Source organism: Rhinopithecus roxellana, chromosome 4 (assembly GCF_007565055.1).
Source record: "Rhinopithecus roxellana isolate Shanxi Qingling chromosome 4, ASM756505v1, whole genome shotgun sequence".
Classification (NCBI taxonomy): Eukaryota; Metazoa; Chordata; class Mammalia; order Primates; family Cercopithecidae; genus Rhinopithecus; species Rhinopithecus roxellana.
In genome coordinates, this window is record NC_044552.1 from 151,077,272 (window position 1) to 151,094,910 (window position 17,639).

At 41.1% G+C, this 17,639-nt stretch overlaps 1 protein-coding gene across 4 annotated transcripts in view; it reads right to left on the reverse strand.

Annotated features, from left to right (window-relative positions):
- Positions 1-988: 988 nt before the first annotated feature.
- The window catches only part of FGFR1OP (FGFR1 oncogene partner), a 45,714-nt gene continuing 29,063 nt past the window's right edge, over positions 989-17,639 (reverse strand). For 3 of the 4 annotated variants that reach the window (XM_010356577.2, XM_010356576.2, XM_010356578.2), the window contains 4 exons: positions 16,616-16,684; positions 11,089-11,128; positions 9,468-9,564; positions 1,616-3,505 (listed from right to left, as the gene is read on the reverse strand). In XM_010356577.2, the coding sequence (XP_010354879.1) occupies positions 3,431-3,505; positions 9,468-9,564; positions 11,089-11,128; positions 16,616-16,684 (281 nt within the window). In that variant the 3' untranslated portion in view covers positions 1,616-3,430. Of the gene's footprint in view, positions 3,506-9,467; positions 9,565-11,088; positions 11,129-16,615; positions 16,685-17,639 lie in introns of all 4 variants that reach the window. The other variant, XM_030928597.1, reaches the window with a different exon arrangement.

Consider the following 17,639-nt stretch of genomic DNA (forward strand, 5'->3'; position numbering starts at 1 on the left):
AAAAAAAAAAAAAGAAAAAAGAACAGGGACATTGGGAGCATGGACTGCTCGGAGGGCAGGGGTGAGATTAGCACGCATGGACAGAGAACTGATGGGGAATCCCTCCCTACCCTATGCCACAGGAGGGCTCCAACTTGGGCTGGGTGCATTTTTCTCCAGGAAGAGCTGCCTCTCCTCTCCTGCCCCTTTCCCATGTCCTTCATGAACCACCACCACAGCAGAACTGCACAGAGGGTACCCCCTTCAGAGGCCCTGCTCCAGCTGAGCCTGGTGGGTGGGGCAAATTCACAGGACAGCCTTCTCCTGAACCAGATCCCCTTGCTGCAGACTTGAACCTAAGGGTCTCTCCAGGTTTAGGGTAAGGACAGCTTTCCCCCCCGATTGTGTAGATTCTCCCAGCTGCCTAGCCAGAAACCACATTCTCCAGGCCCCATGTCAGTGCTCAAGCCTGTTTACAGCCCCAAAGGTACCAAGCTCATACTAGGGGACAAATGTTGTGCCAGGTACACAGCGGTTTAAAAGAAAATCCCTGTTCTCATGAGCTCATAGTTAATAATAATAATAATAAACACATAATAAGCAAGACCATTTCCGAGTATGCTGAGATGAATAAAATAAAAGGGGTAAATGCAAGTGGGGGGGGGGGCAGGGACAGGGAGGAGAATGGACATCTCCCTTAGGTCTGGAAGCTTCTTTGAACATGAGACCAAAACAAACCAGCTTCATGCAGTTCTAGGGGAAGGACATTCCAGACAAGGAGGGGCAAATATCACATCTTGAGGCAGGAAGGGCTTTGGCAAGCTCAGGTGCAGAGGCTGTGTGGCAGCGGGCTGGCCCAGCTCTGGTGCATGGGCAGGAGAGGGAAGAGAGGAGGGGAGGAAGAGCTGTGGGCAAGCATGAGGCAGGGACTAATGGTGGCATCTACACAACTGCCCACAGGTTGTTATCCAACATAAAGTATAAAAGCACAACTGAATATCAACAAAGAGAGAATAAATGCTTTTTATTCATTTGTAGTTATCAGTAAAAGACCTAGCATTTAAAAAACTCCACTGTAAAACAAAGGTTACCATAAAAATGTATTTCATGGGTTAATATTTCAATATTTATTAACAGAAAACACTCATCACATGCAAAACTTGTCACTTCACATCTTCAAGTTTAATAAGTTGGTAATACATAATCAAAAAGTACATGTGAAAAGAAAGCTTTTTCATAGTTGAACTTGAAGTCATTTAAAATTATTCAATAAAATGGATGTAGTGCTGGCCTGGCACGGTGGCTCATGCCTGTAATCCCAGCACTTTGGGAGGCCAAGGCAGGAGGATCACAAGGTCAGGAGTTCGAGACCAGTCTGATCGAAATGGTGAAACCCCATCTCTACTAAAAATACAAAAATTAGCCGGGCGTGGTGGTATACAGCTGTAATCCCAGTTACTCAGGAGGCTGAGGCAGGAGAATCACTTGAACCCGGGAGGCGGAGGTTGCAGTGAGCCGAGATCACACCACTGCACTCTAGGCTGAGTGACAGAGTGAGACTCCGTACCACCCGCCCCCCGCAAAAAAAAGATGTATGTAGTGCTGACAAAAAAGTTTCATATTTGGCATTTTTCTCTTACCCTCCCAAATATTATCAAAAGGTCTGATTCTCTGGGTAACAGAAAAGTGACAAATTTCAGTTGCTACTGTTCGACAGTTTCATAAATTTAAAAAGCCACATCCTGCTATGCTTTCAAATCATTTCACTGAAACCTAGTTCCTATCAAATATTAAAAATAAATCATACATGTGATCCAGATTCCAGAGGGCCAGAACTATAGTGCTTTTAGAAAGTGACTGTTTACAGAGATGACTTACAAAGAAATGCATTTTATAACAACCACACTGGGGGACTGCAACAAGATTACATCTGCACATGGTGCTGTTTACTAAGACATGAAGAGCTGAAGGAGACTGAGATAGCAGCTCACAGACAGAGGGCAGAAATACACAGGGCTTCCAGGCTGTACCAGCCCAGTTTATGTCCTACTTCCTCTTGATGTTTACAGCTCAGTTTCACTTAAAATTTAAAAAGCCAGATTCTGTTACACAGCCTCAATCCTTACATTTTCATTTTCTCTACATGTTAGAGCCCAAGGAGTAATTTCTATAATATTTAGGCTAATATGAAATGAGAAACTGGCATTGCACAAGTCATGCAGTCTGCTCACTTACCGAGATCAATGAATTAGGTCTAATTTCTCCTTTTACTAATAAAGGTAACTTGTAGTAAAAAGTTGCAAATTAACTGAAATTATAAAGTGCAAAAACAGCATAATCCTAGCTTTACTTATATATAAATATGCATGCATCACTTTCTACTGTTTTTTCTACTTGCACATTTTGAAATATTTTGGTATTATAAATGTCCGTGACCTACATAATAGCAATAATGCTTTAACCGTATAAATGAGACTGCGGAAATTCTATTATTGGCTCTATTTTTAAGGATTACAATGAAATTATGAAATTATGTACAGTATATAAAGCTTGTCAAACTGAACATGGTCTTAGGCCATTACTACTATTTCATTCCAATTTGGATTTTAATACAATTAACTTACAGATCTGAAATAAAAGCACTGCTTAATGGTTTCAGATGCATTTTGGTACTGAATATGTTTCAAAGAATCTTTACAAATAATAAATTATAATGAAGAGAACCTACGACTAAAGCTGCTTACATGGACAACAGAAGGAATGACAATTGCAAATGTTATCTGTTATTGACAATTCTATGAATTAAAACTCATAACCACTTCTAGATTTCTTTAAAACAAGCAAAACTAAATAGCACAGACAAGAGTACTTTAATATAACCTTAATGGTCTAACAAACCTTCCAAATGGAAGGAAATACAAAATAAAGTTGACACATCAAATTTAACTTATACTAATGTACTTCAGTATTACAATTTTACCAAGTCATTTTGCCAACTATGTGTAGAACCACCTAATATCAAAATATACTATGGTGGGTAAGCTCTGATTCCAGAGGGCTAAAGCCAAGGTTTTCAAAGACCACACGTACCAGCAGCCACACACACAAAGGGTTGTGCGATCCTACGGTTTTATTGACACCTTTCATCATGCTCTTAACACTGATGTTTTCATGGGTTCCTTCCCTGTAAAGAAACTGTGTAGATAATCAATTTCCATAAAGAAATGTACAGTTAAATTAAGAATATTAAATCTTCCACACATGGGCTCAAATAGGAAGTATTTTGTTTAGTAAAATGAAAATTACTTTTAAAAAATATCTGCAGTGTTTTTGAAATGCAAGGCACCAATAGAGAGCAGACATTCCAGCTGAGTGATTGTCTGGGGGAAAAAAAAAAATGGAACCGGTCAGTCGTCTGTCCTTGTTGATGAGAATACTTCCTTCTTCATGACTATGCAACATCTTCCAGATAATCCGCAACATCACTGAGCTGGGATACAGTCAGGTCTTGTGTGAGGTCATCAAGCTTTGTTGTTCAAAAGAAAGAAAAGAATTAAGTGTCAGAATGTGAGTAGTCTTAAGTTATTTTAAAAAATCTAAACCACAATGAGATACCACCTTACTCCTGCAAGAATGGCCATAATCAAAAAATCGAAAAATAATATAAATGTTGGTGAGGATGCGGTGAAAAGGGAACACTTTTACACTGTTGGTGGGAATGTAAACTAGTACAACCATTATGGAAAACAGTGTGGAGATTCCTTAAAGAACTAAAAGTAGAACTACCGTTTGATCCACCATTCCCACTACTGGGTAGCTACCCAGAAGAAAATAAGTCATATGAAAAAGATGGCCGGGCGCGGTGGCTCAAGCCTGTAATCCCAGCACTTTGGGAGGCCGAGACGGGCGGATCACGAGGTCAGGAGATCGAGACCATCCTGGCTAACACGGTGAAACCCCGTCTCTACTAAAAATACAAAAACTAGCCGGGCGAAGTGGCGGGCGCCTGTAGTCCCAGCTACTCGGGAGGCTGAGGCAGGAGAATGGCGTAAACTCGGGAGGCGGAGCTTGCAGTGAGCTGAGATCTGGCCACTGCACTCCAGTCCGGGCGACAGAGCGAGACTCCGCCTCAAAAAAAAAAAAAAAGAAAAAGATACTTGCACACGCATGTTTACAGCAGCACAATTCGCAATTGCAAAAACATGAAACCAGCCCAAATGCCCATCGATCAACAAGTGAAGATAAAGACATTGTGGTATATACACACGATGGAATACTACTCAGCCATAAAAAGGAACAAATAGGCCAGGTGCGGTAGATCACGCCTGCAATCCCAACACTTTGGGAAGCTGAGGCAGGCAGATCACCTGAGGTCAGGAGTTCAAGACCAGCCTGGGCAACATGGTGAAACCCTGTACCTACAAAAATACAAAAATTAGCCGGACGATATAGCATGTGCCTGTAGTCCCAGCTAGTTGGGAGGCTGAGGCAGGAGAATCGCTTCAACATGGGAGAATCGCTTGAACCCGGGAGGCAGAGGTTGGAGTGAGCCAAAATTATGCCGTTGTACTCCAGCTTGGGTGACAGAGCGAGACTCTGACTCAAAAAACAAAAAAGTAACAAAATAATGGAATTTGCAGCAACCTGGATGGAATTGGAGACCATTATTCTAAGTGAAGTAACTCAGAAATGGAAAACCAAACATCACATTTTCTCATGTACAAGCAGGAGCTAAGTTATGAGGATGTAATGGCATAAGAATGATACAATGGACTTTGGGGACTCCAGGGAAAGAGTGGGAGGAGGGTTAGGGATAAAAGGCTCAGATTGGGCCCAATGTATACTGCTAGGGTGATGGGTGCACCCAAATCTCATGAATCACCATTCAAGAACTTATTCATGCAACCAAACACCACCTGTTCCCCCAAAACCTATGGAAGTAAGAAATAAAAAACTAAAAATTAAAAAAACTGTTGCTGTAATTAAAGTATTACTTTATACTTCATAAACCAACTCATATTTAAACCTGTGTTGAGAAGTGATTTGCCTAAAATCATGTCTAATAAGTTAGTACAGTCGTTTGGGTTCAATGTTTTATGATTACTCTCAAATATTTCAAGTGAAAATTTAAAATAAAACACATCTTAGACATTATTCCAATTTAATCTAAGAAACAAATTAGTGAAAAATTGTATTAAACTTCTTTACCTGAGCATAGTCCCAATGTATGATTCTGTTCACAGTATCACTCTATGAATTGCTAACTCTAAAACCATAATTTACTCACATTAAATTTCACAAAAAGTTACTAAAATATATACTTTGGAAACTACCCCTTCTTATGTTTTCATATGATGGTACAGAACATTAAGTTTCTAACATCAAGCTCGATATAGTGTGACACACTTTAACACTGTGCCACCTGAAGCCAGATCACGAGTCCTTTTGGAGGCTGAAGTGAAAACAGAAGGGCAGACAGGACGGCCCATGGAGTCTCAGACTCCCAGCCCCGGGTTCACAAAGTGTTGTAAGAAATGACTGATTTTTATTTCTGTTTAAACTACTTGTAAACTAGAAAGTTAACCTATTAGCCAACTTATACCTATTCATTTTATAAACAACTTATGATGATGGAGAAAGGAAATATTAATAGCTATTTAAGCATAATGCAGGCTGAGAAAACATTATTTCTTAAGTAAGGAAAAACCTTACTTCAGTAAGGGTGAGGATACAGGCTCCAGAATATTGAACATACAGCTGGGCAGGTCCCACTGACAGCTGAGCAAGGACAGAACCCAACCTTTCCAGTCCCACCTAGACTCATCAATTGTGGTGACAGACCAGGGGACAGCCACAGCCACACTCTTAGGCATCATCTATGGCTGTCCTATCCCTACAATGGCAGGGTGGAGTAGTTATGGCCTGCAAAGCCTAAAATATTCACTCTGTGGCCTTTTAGAGAACAAGTGTGCCAACACCTGGGCCAGATAGTAACACACAAGAATAAGAACATCTTGTAGAGATGCCACAGTTCCATCCTGATATACTGTGAGATGCTTTTGTCTGTTAATCTGCCCCCCACATATCCTCTCATTTTGTTATTCTTCAGATATTCAGAAATTTAAGTTATAAGTAAAACCCTTTTCAACAAATAAGTCCTTGCCCTTCCTCTTGGTCCAAACATAGTCTTGCTGTAAAACTATCTCACAAAGAAAATTACTAGGAATCTTAACTACAGTTCTTATGCATTCAATTCAAATTCAGTTTACACAAAAACTGAAGGGTCAGAAAAGCTTGCAGACAGATTATAAAACAGACTCTGATACCTTGGAACTGTATTTTCTCCTCCCATCATTATTACAGAGTGAAATCAGTAAGGTATTCCATTTCGTTTACAAAGTAACTGAGTGTTGTATTCACACGAATGCTAAACTACAGACAAGAGTGAATACAGGAAAAATCGTGGATTGAAAAGGATCTTAATCTAGATAATTCAGTTATTGGAGGTCATTAATTTAGTTTTGCTTTAAGGCAAAGAAAAGACCACAGCAACAACCAGAATCTTCCAAGAAGAACAGCTTCATTTAAAGTAGTTACCAAGAAAGAAAACTGAATGAACAAAAGCTAACTAGAAATAAATGGCTATTTAATAAAGCCTTTCCGCCAGGTGCGGTGACTCACACCTGTAATCTCAGCACTCTGAGAGGCCAAGGCAGGGGGATCACATGAGGCCAGGAGTTTGAGACCAGCCTGGCTAACATGGGTGAAACCCCATCTCTACTAAAAATACAAAAATTAGCCAGGCGTGGTGGTATATGCCTGTAGTCCTAGCTACTCAGAAGGCTAAGGTAGAATTGCTTGATCCCAGGAGGCAGAGGCTGAAGTGAGCCAAGATCCAGGCATTGCACTCTAGCCTAGGCAACAGAGTGAGACTCTGTCTCAAAAAAAAAAAAAAAAAAACAAAACTAATAAAGGCGGCTTTCATGCCTCAGTTTTAGAATAAGAACTTAAAGTGGGCAACTCAGTTCAAAACTATAAAAATAGATTTTATATCACAAAATAAAAATATCTAAAAGGTACATTTTGAGTCTTGAAAGGGAAATAAAGGATCCCTGTGATAGCAAGCTTCATACAAATCGACAGGAATTTTTTGTAAGATTTTAAAAAGTTTTATGAAGTGTAAATGTTGACGTTTGCTGAATTAGATTGCTGTGCATTAACAGAAACCTGGGATGCACACTTATGTTCTGTCCCTTACAAACGTGTGGCCCTCTTCCTCCAACGTCTGCCTATGTCTTTGTTCATGCTGGCTCCCGTGCAGAGACTACCCTCCCCAGGGCCTCAGGTTCAAAGTCACCTTCTAACAACCCTGCTCCTCCCAACATTCTGTCTCTTCACACAGCACCCTCCAGTGAAGCTCTGCGTCAGGGCGGCACAGACACGTCCCCGGATCTCCCTTCTGTTCTCATGGCGCTTACCATGTTCCTCCTCAGCCCTCACAGAACCAAGTCAGAGTCATCTTTCAAAATCCCGATCAAATATTAGTTCCTGCTTCTGAATTTTCACGGCCCATGAATGACTGGCATTTTATGGCACTTGTCACTATAAAAAGTGATTACTATAAAAAGTGTCACTATAAAACTTGATTTTCCTGTTTGTGTACATGGCTTTTCTCTCTCTGATCCTGCATAAATTTGAGGGGAGAAGTCTGTATCTGTGCCTACGACAGAAATGTCTATTGTGACCATAATCAATAATAGTATTAGATACTATTTATTGAATGCCTATTCTGCTAAGCACTGAGCTATATGCTTTACACGTTTATCTCTAATTTTCACAACCACCATCTCTCTTGCAAAATAGATGTGAGACCCAAGGACCCAAAAGTTAAACAACTTGGCCAAATTTGTGAGTGGTAAGTAGCAGCTCCAGGACTCAAACCCAGATGTGATGAACTTACAGAACTTACCCATTCCACTGAGCTATCTCCTTCCTCACACCCCCATATCCCCAGCCCTGTGCTTTCTAAATAGTAGGTGCTTAATGGACACTGGTTTTGGTCACCTTGGCTGAAAGGTGACCAAATTGCTGTATTCTTACTGCAAAGAACACAAATGCTTTTGTGTTCCCCAAGTGCCCAGTATCAATTCTCTGCACAGAAGGCTTTAGAAAATGCTTCCTGATGAAGTACACTGACTGTCAAAGTCCATTCTATGTAAAAGGCTGCTAATAAATGGCAAAATTATCTAAATTTAAGCTTTTAAGTGAAAATTCCTAAGAACATTGATATGCTAAACCCAGTGAGTAGGACCCAGTGAGAAGCAGCCTAACAAAGCCCAGACTCCTGGACGCCATCCAAGGCCTTCAATGGCAAAGGGATGCCACGCCTCCTCTTCAACCCACATCATTTCACAAATCCTAGTTTAACAGTCATTTATTCGAGTCCTCTACCTCACATTTAAAAAATTCTTCTATAGTTTCTTTGGTATAACTTTAAAGTAACATTTTTCAGGCCTCTTCAGGATGACGCAGGGTGAAAAGAGAAAGCTAAATTTATAATTATAAGGGTATAATACATCAGGAATTAGAGAAGTGTTTTACATATTATCATTTAACCTTCAAAATAATCCTATCACATAGGTATTAATACTTCCATCTTACAAGTAAAGAAACTGAGGGTCAAAGGTTAAAGCTTAACTAAGAAAATATATGAAAGAATAAGAATGCAAACATGGATGTTGCTGACTTAGATTGTGTGGTTGCATTGTAAACGCTACCTCTCTCAAAGGCCTTCTCCCTGTGTGACGATCACAATGCTTAGAGAATCCCACCTCGTTCTGGAAAGCAAGTCCCCTCCCAGCCATGGCAACCTCTGACCTGACTGATAAACTCATCTGAGCTGGGGACAGCTTGATGTGGGTGCTGACAGGTGACTCTGCAGTGCTACAGATCACCATCGAAGGATCTTCTGTTCTCTGCCTACATAAAAAGGTCAAGTTTGGATCTCAAATACGGACTCATAACTTTATGGTCTACTGTCTTGTCTCCTGTGGTTTTTAGCCCAGCGTGGCTCGCATATTCAGATGTTGCAACTGGCCAAGATGACCACACTCTCTGCACTCCAGGCTCAGCTTCATCCTGTGATCACAGTACCCTATACCGACTTCCATCTATGATACCAGGTGGTTAATTCTCACTAGGCCTGACCCACCCTGATCCCTCTTAATCCACAGCAATTCCAGTGCCCCAGGAATAATCCTCAGGTATTTCAGCAGCGAGACTTGGGTACCAAAGGAAGTGACAACCAAAACCAATCTTACACATTCATCAAAGACATTCTTTATAAACTCGAGCCAGGACTGTGTCATGACTTTTCATAATTTTCAACTGTTTTTCTACTAATTAGTATGAATTTTTGAAGTTTTACAGTAAATCAACAAATAGGTTTAAAAAAAAAAGCACTCTATGGGAAATGCAGAACACCACACCTTATCACTGGTATTGATGTCATCTATTTCCACAGAAAGGTCTTCTTCAATCTCTTCACCAATACTTATCTCACTTTTCTCTGAGCGATGGCTGGTACTAATTTCAGGAGGGGAAAAAAAAATAAGAACTCTTAAAATAAACATTTAAAGAGATTAACTACCATTCTTTAAACATTCAGATATTTCTTTTCATCCTTTAAGTAAAATATAACATTAACTATAATTAATTTCATACATAATGTCTTGCTTGACCCTTAAAATAATGTGGCAAGGGCAGCAGCAGTCAAGTCAATGTAACAGATGAGGAGACGAAGGTTCAAAGCAGTGACTTTGGTCACAATAGCAAGAAAGAAACCAACCCAGATTTTTACAATTTCATCTACTACATCATGCTCTTTCTCAAAAACTGTATAATAAATTATAAAAAATACAGACTTCCAATTGGAAAGATAATCTGTCAACTAAATAAAATTCTCAGGCATCTAATTTAAAATTTCGAATCATATCCACAACAAATATTACTTCTACATTACGTATTATATTTCTGTGTATAAGAAAGGAATCAACGGGCATGGTGGCTCTTGTCTGTAATTCCAGCACTTTGGGAGACCCAGGTGGGTGGATCACTTGAGGTCAGGAGTTCAAGACCAGCCTGGCCAACATGGCAAAACCCTGTCTCTACTAAAAATACAAAAATTAGCCAGGCGTAGTGGCACGTACCTATAATCCCAGCTACATGGGAAGCTGAGGCAGGAGAATGGCTTGAACCCGGGAGAAGGAGGTTGCAGTGAGCCCAGATTGCGCCACTGCACTCCAGCCTGGGCAACAGAGTGAGACTCTGTCTCAAAAAAAAAAAAAAAAAAAGAATGGCAATCTTACTAGGGCAGACCACATATTAAGAAATGTGATCTGAGGCCGGGCGCGGTGGCTCAAGCCTGTAATCCCAGCACTTTGGGAGGCCGAGGCGGGTGGATCACGAGGTCAGGAGATCGAGACCCTCCTGGCTAACACGGTGAAACCCCGTCTCTACTAAAAATACAAAAAACTAGCCGGGTGCGGTGGTGGGCGCCTGTAGTCCCAGCTACTGGGAGGCTGAGGCGGGAGAATGGCGGGAACCCGGGAGGTGGAGCTTGCAGTGAGCCGAGATCGCGCCACTGCACTCCAGCCTGGGCGACAGAGCGAGACTCCGTCTCAAAAAAAAAAAAAAAAAAAAAAGAAATGTGATCTGAATCAAAAACCTAATTTGAGAGCGTCATTATTGTAAGTCAAATGGAGACAATTCCTGCCACAAAAAGGTATGGAAGGAAGAGAAATTCAGCACTTATGACATGGCAACTGTACTGCTTCTAAATGACTTCTCAATTAATTCTTCAATGTTTCTCTTCATCTCATTCTTACCACCAAGTTTCCTGAACATAATGTGTCTACATTCTAATGTAAAATCAAAAACATGCTCTAAAGTCAAATATTTAATTTTGGATTAACTATCTTTTCTTCACCTTCAATCAATATGAACAACAGAATCAAATACACTAAAATAAGCACCAAATGTAATTTTGTCTGGTTTGTGTTTGAAAATTGTTTACAAATATGTATATATTTGCCCAATAGTTTTTCTTACCTGTTAAAATCATCCACATAGTCATCGTCTTCTCCAGTTCCTGATAAGTTTAAGAAAAGATATGTTATATCTAATACACATCACAATTTACCTACCATTAAACACATATTTCCTTTAAAAAAATTAATTATATTGCATCATTTAAAAAGTCCTGGACTAGAAATAACATTTTTAGCATATATAATATGAAGACAAATGACAAATGAAATACCTAAGAAATAATAAACTGTTACAAGTGACTATAAAATGTGGTTAACACCTCATCTTTACTCCAGGTACTCTAAGGCAATTAACATGGGGCACGCTCACGATTAATAAGGTCCCTTGACTTAATGGCATATAGCAATAGCTAGTCATCATCAATCCCCTCTAGGTACTAGAGGAACTACTGAGAGTTTTCAACATGCTAATGGTTTCGTTATAAAAGTTAAAAACACGAAGTGTGAAGAGGCCACGGAGCACAGCAAAAAGGGCACCTTCAGTCAGACAGAGCAGGGCTCAGCTGCCACTCAACAGCTCTGCCACCTGAGAATGTAAGGTGCCTTTTCTTGGCCATGTCCTCAGCTCTGACATACAGCCAAAGCCACACCAATCAGAGTTAACACAAGGATTCAGGTACATGGTGTGCTTAACAGAGACCTTGGTCCACAGTAAGATCTTAATAAAAGGCAACTGAATGAAGGTGGGATGGTGAATGGTGAGGCAGTGTTACCAGTTTCTCAAAGTGCACCACAAGCCTTTGATAGAGAGGGCACCTTCAGATCAACTTAAGGCTATAAAGGACAAATTTGCAGATCAGCAGCCCTTCCCTCCCAGGACTTCTGAGGGCTAGATAAGGAAAAAGCGTTGTCAGCCTCAAAGCAGACTTGGAGGCACAGGAGAGCCAACTTAAAATGTGAATGGATGGCCTACGAAAGACCCGGGAATTATGTACAGCCACATGCAGAAGATGTGGATCACAAAAGAAGACCTGGCGTGACAGAGAGCCGTTCAAAGATCCTGTGGGCCTTGTCCTCGATCCTCCCTCAGGTAAGGCTGGACTGTCTCTAAATCAGTCGGACTGCTGAGGGGATTCAAGCTCTGTCCAGACAGTTAGACAAGGTAATTCTCTTATGGTCAAATCTTATGATTAATTTATCAAGCAGATGAGTGATGACTAGGTCCCCTAGAGGTATAGCAATGACTAAGATGGTATCTCAGATCTCAAGGAGCAAACACTCTAGTGAAGAGAAACAGCGGAACAAACCAAATACTGCTAGTGCAATTGGGAAGAACTCCAAGGATGCAACTGAGTGGAAACCTAGGTTGCAGAGGTACAAATTATTGGGGACAGTGTGTTCCAAGAAAAGGAAACATGTGACAGGCCCTGAGGTGGGGAAGGGTGCGGTGGTTTGAAAAACCACCAGTGCAGCCCAGAGCAGTGACGCACATCTGTAATCCAGCTACTTAGGAGGCCAAGGCGGGAGGATCACTTGCACTCAGGAGTTTGAGACCAGCCTGGCATTGCAAGATCTACCCAAAAATTAAACATTTATTTTATTTTTAAATTTTTAAAATACCGTCTCAAAAAAATTTTTAAAACCACCAGTAAGGGAGTCACACAACCATAAAACAATGAATTTGGGGAACAGAATGGGTGGAGGGAGAAAAAAGGAGTCGTGATCAGAGGGGTTGGCAGAAGCCAGATCATGAGAGCTTGGCTGGTCGCAATAAGGATCTTAGCCTGGATACAAAGGGAAGCTCGTCTGGGGTGGGGTGGGGAAAGACAGGAGTGACAAAGTCCAGGGAAGCACTATCTCACTTCTCTTTTCCCGGAGATAATCTTACCACCGCAAGAAGAAATGTGCTTACAGGACAATGAAAGTACGGAAAGCAGAAGGCAGTCAGAAAGTCCAGGTCAAAGATAACAGGGGTAAAGGCTTGGGTCAAGGCAGGTGTCCCACAGATAAGACAGATGGGTAGATGATACGGGGTGGGAAGAATATCAGCAAACAAAGTAAACATGAATCCTTGTTACTGCTACACTCAAACCTTGCCCAGTAATGAACTGCAAATCCCTGACCATAAGCAGTCAGGAGGGACGTTTCCAGCTTCCTCTCCTCTCATTAGCTCTTGAGAGCCTCACTTAGCCTCAAAGGTTAAAGGGCTGCAAGTGCTTGACAGAAACTAGGCACTGTCAGGGCAAACTAGGCACTGTCAGGGCTGAGCAGGAGAGGTGGAAATCTGATTAAACAAACTGCGTATGTGGCTGGTTTGCAAGTGCTAAATAAAACCAGCAGTGGCAGCTACTAAAATGTCAGCCTGCAAGGACCCATCATGGTGTTCCTATGTATGAAGGCCAGTGAGGAGAGCAGAGGTGGACACCGCGCTGAGACAGCGAGGACAGCTGTGGCTGCAATGTGGATTTAAAGGAAGCTAACTGGATTCCCCACCTGCTAGCATTTGTAGTCAATTCAAAACACAAGGTATTTACTGCATAATGTGCTATAACACATTAGATTCTGACTTCTTGGTTATGTATTGTTTAGTATTAACAATAATTTAAGCCAGTGTCAAAATGATTAACAGAATACATATAGGTTGAGCATCCCAAATGCAAAAATTTGAAATCCAAACTTGAATGAAATCCAAAACTTTCTGAGTGCCAATGTGATGCTCAAAGAAACTGCTCATGGGAGCATTTCAGACTTTCAGATTTTCGGATTTGGGAGGCTCATCTGGTAACAAAAACGCAAACATTTCAAAATCCAAAAAAATCCAGATTCCGAAACACTTCTGGTCCCAAGCATTTGCGTTAAGGGATACTCAACCTGTACTACATTACTTTAAGGGTCAGCAAATTTTGGACCTCAGGCCAAGGATTCTTGTTTTCTTCATTTTTTGACAGTCTCTCCTCCCCATCCCATACCCTCTGTCTTATCTGCCCTTACCCCAGTTATCTTTGGCCCGGACTTCCTGACAGCCTTCTGCTTTCCTTACTTTCATTCTTGCCTCTGGCTGATGACCTGCTTTTTTTCAGCCTGTAAACTAAGAATGGCTTTCACATTTTTAAAGATTGTTTAAAAAAAAAAAAAAAAAAAGACCATATGAGACACAGTACCTGCCGTCAGCAAAGCCTAAAACATAGACTATTTGGCCCTTTACAGAAAAAGTTTAGTAACTCTTGCTTTAAACATACAAAGTACCTATCTATAAACACTCCATTTGGGCACTTTTAATTAATATTTGTCTGCCAAACTAAAATAGATTGTGCTCTAAAGCTTTATTTGTAGATTATTTCTTTGGAACTCAGAATTTATGTTCCCATTGAAACGATTATTTCAGTACTGTCTAAATAACATACAGGCAGTAAAACACAATGGTGAGGGCTCTGTGTGATGCAGCAGGACTCTAAAAGCAGCATGACCGTGGGCAAGTTACTTAACCTAGATTCTTCATCTGTAAAAATGGAGATAGTAATAAAACCTACCTCATAGGATATGAATTAAATAAAATAATTCCTTAGTACAGCACCAGGCACTTATCACTAACATCATTATTATCCTAGGCTAGTCCACTAGCATCTCTCTATGTATTACTCAAAATACCTAGAGTACTGTATATTTAAAATGTGAAAAACCCAGACAGAACACAACATTGTTGCAAAACTAAATAAATCTTTATTTCTACTGAATCCTAATGCCTAGCTAAATGACAAACATCCAGCTAGTGAACTGGTAGTTCTCACCTGCATAACCACCCCAATTCCAACCCGAGGTAAGCCTAAGTCCCGAGAGAGTGAAGTGAAGGAGCACACCACCCTCCTGCCTGTACCCAGCAACTCTGCAGCCCCAGCAACCACATTCCCTTCTAAGGATGAGAATTCTCAGCAGCTCCCCACTCAGAAACAGGCGGGAAAACCCTCACTTTGGTAAGAGAACAGAGCAGTCAAGAGAAAAAAGCTAAAAGGTTTGGCAACAGAGTGAAACACCATAAAAGTGAAAAAAACAACACAAAGGGGACAGGGCAGCCATCACGGTGCAGAGATCAGGAGTAAAGTCTCCAGTGGCAGTTAGCCATTGAGGTCGAGTGGAAAAGAACATCTAATGGCAACCACAACCACAGCTGACAGGAAAAGCACAAGGGAGGGAAAGGGGGCAGGCCCACCTAGCTGGCCAGCCAGCAACCAGGACGCACAAAGAGCAGAGGGCAGCACAACCAGCAACTCAGTTACCAGGACTCCAGGGCACTGTGTGAACAAGAATCCAGGCGGCTCAGGGAACACTTACTCTTCTGCAAATGGGGGAACAAAGTAACATAAAAAGAAAACTAACATTTACTAGGCACCTACCATGCCAGGCACTGTACTTTAATTTACGTATGAAGAGATATTTAAATCCTATTTACTCTTTAAAACAAGGCAGATGTTACCAGTTCCACTTAACAGATGAGGAAGTAGCAGTTTAGTTTATCTCCCTACGCTACCCATCAATCAGTGCCACATCTGAGATGTCACTTCCATCCAACTCCAAACCCAAGTTCTTTGCACTATCCAAAATGTCTCTCCAGAAGAGGGAAGGGCATTCTTGGAGCTGCCCCTCCGACAGGGCTGGGTTTTAAAAGCACATGGGACACAGTTTTCTTTCTCCTCAACCTGCCTGTGCAGCTGTCTTTCAATGCTTCCATGTGTGAGTGATTACAGACCAGGAAGCGATGCCAGCACATCCACAGAGAGCATAGGAAGTGGCCATTGAGAACCTGGCTGCACCGATTCCTTCAGGTCAGCAAGTTTGCCTTTACATAAATGAGTTTGCCTAAAGTATGCCTGTCACCCTGCTACAGTCTTATACAGAACAGAACACTCAACGAGAACTGTGCTCTCAGCATATTGTCCAGGGCTCAGTAATGTTCACACTGACACTCTTACTTCCATAGGAATGAATGTACTTACATGGCAGGCTTACCAACTTCTGCTCCATAGAACAGAACTGAACACATCTCACAATTTTTCTTTCAGTAAGTCTGTTTCCCCATTAGACTGAATTCTCCGAGGCCTGGACCATGTACTACCAGCATCTAGCAAATGGCTCTGCCTCTGCACAAATTTTTCTATCTGAACTGAAATATCTTCCCTTCTCTCTTATACATCTACTTAACCATGAAGCTTCTGCACAGAAGTCACTTCTTATAAAAGGTCTTCCCTGAATGCCAAGACTGGACAAAGGTAACCTACTAGCCATTTCCATACAAATATATACTGACCCTTTTATACTCAAATATCTGTAGATGCCCATTTAATGTTCATATTCCTGACCAGAATTCAAACTCCATGAAGACAGAGGTTCATGAGGACATGATGGCTATTGCTGTAGCCATCTCTCGCATAGGGTGTAATCCTGAACACGTAAAAGCCATTCAAACACCTGCTGAATAAGCAGCGGCAGGATGGTGTTCAGCGTAGGCAGACTGAGTCACTTCTTTTACAACCTTACCGTACTAAAAATAATCACTTTAAAACGATCAACACAAAAACTGGAAATCTAGTTACCTAATCCAAGTGATCCAATTTTATCACTGATCAATTTCAGATCTTTCAAAACTGTATTTCCCCTTTTACCTGTGAACAGGAGAAAATTTTAGCATTAGAGTGACTTTTAGAATACAACAGTCTCTAAACCACATCAATGTTTGTTGTTGTTCAATAAGAGGGCTTCTATATGACAGGAGCATAATAACCTAAAACTAAGGAAAAAATAAACTGTGATTAATGATGCTTAAACTATGCATTACAACCCTTTTTTTGAGACGGAGTCTCACTCTGTCACTCAGGCTGGAGTGCAATGGCGCAGCCTCGGCTCACTGCAACCTCCGCCTCCCAGGTTCAAGCGATTCTCCCGCCTCAACCTCCCGAGTAGCTGGGACTACAGGCGCGTGCTACCACACCTGACTAATTTTTGTATTTTTAGTAGAGACAGGGTTTCCCTATGTTAGATAGGCTGGTTTCAAACTCCTGACCTTGTGATCCACCTGCCTTGGCCTCCCAAAGTGCTGGGATTAAAGGCGTGAGCCACTGCGCCCGGCTACAACCCTTTTTAAACCACAAACAATACTACTTTATTGGAACACAACCACCAAAAAATATTTTTGTCTAATTATAAGACATCACTTTCCATAAACAGCCCTGTTAGGTATGAATTCATAGACTACTGTTAATTATTTTCATGAATTTTATTTTTCCTTTGAACTTCTAAATTTTTCCTCAATGCAACTGCTATTTCATTTACTAAAGTGACAATCCTCACTGGTTTTTGGTCCTTCGTTCTCAACGTCCTCTCTAAATGATCATTCTCTAATCAGTGTCAGAATGACACGTTCATGATATCCTGGATTCCTTTCTTAAAGGTGGCAGTAACCACAGGAAAGAAGCAAATGGGAAGGGATACGAACCTTATAAATACACGGCTGGTTTAAGAGAAGCAACAGGTCGGCTGTCTTATGTGCCCTAGGAAGTCCCACAGTATATCGAGCAATACAAAAAGATTCGGAAGGACAATTATGCAAAACTCATCCTG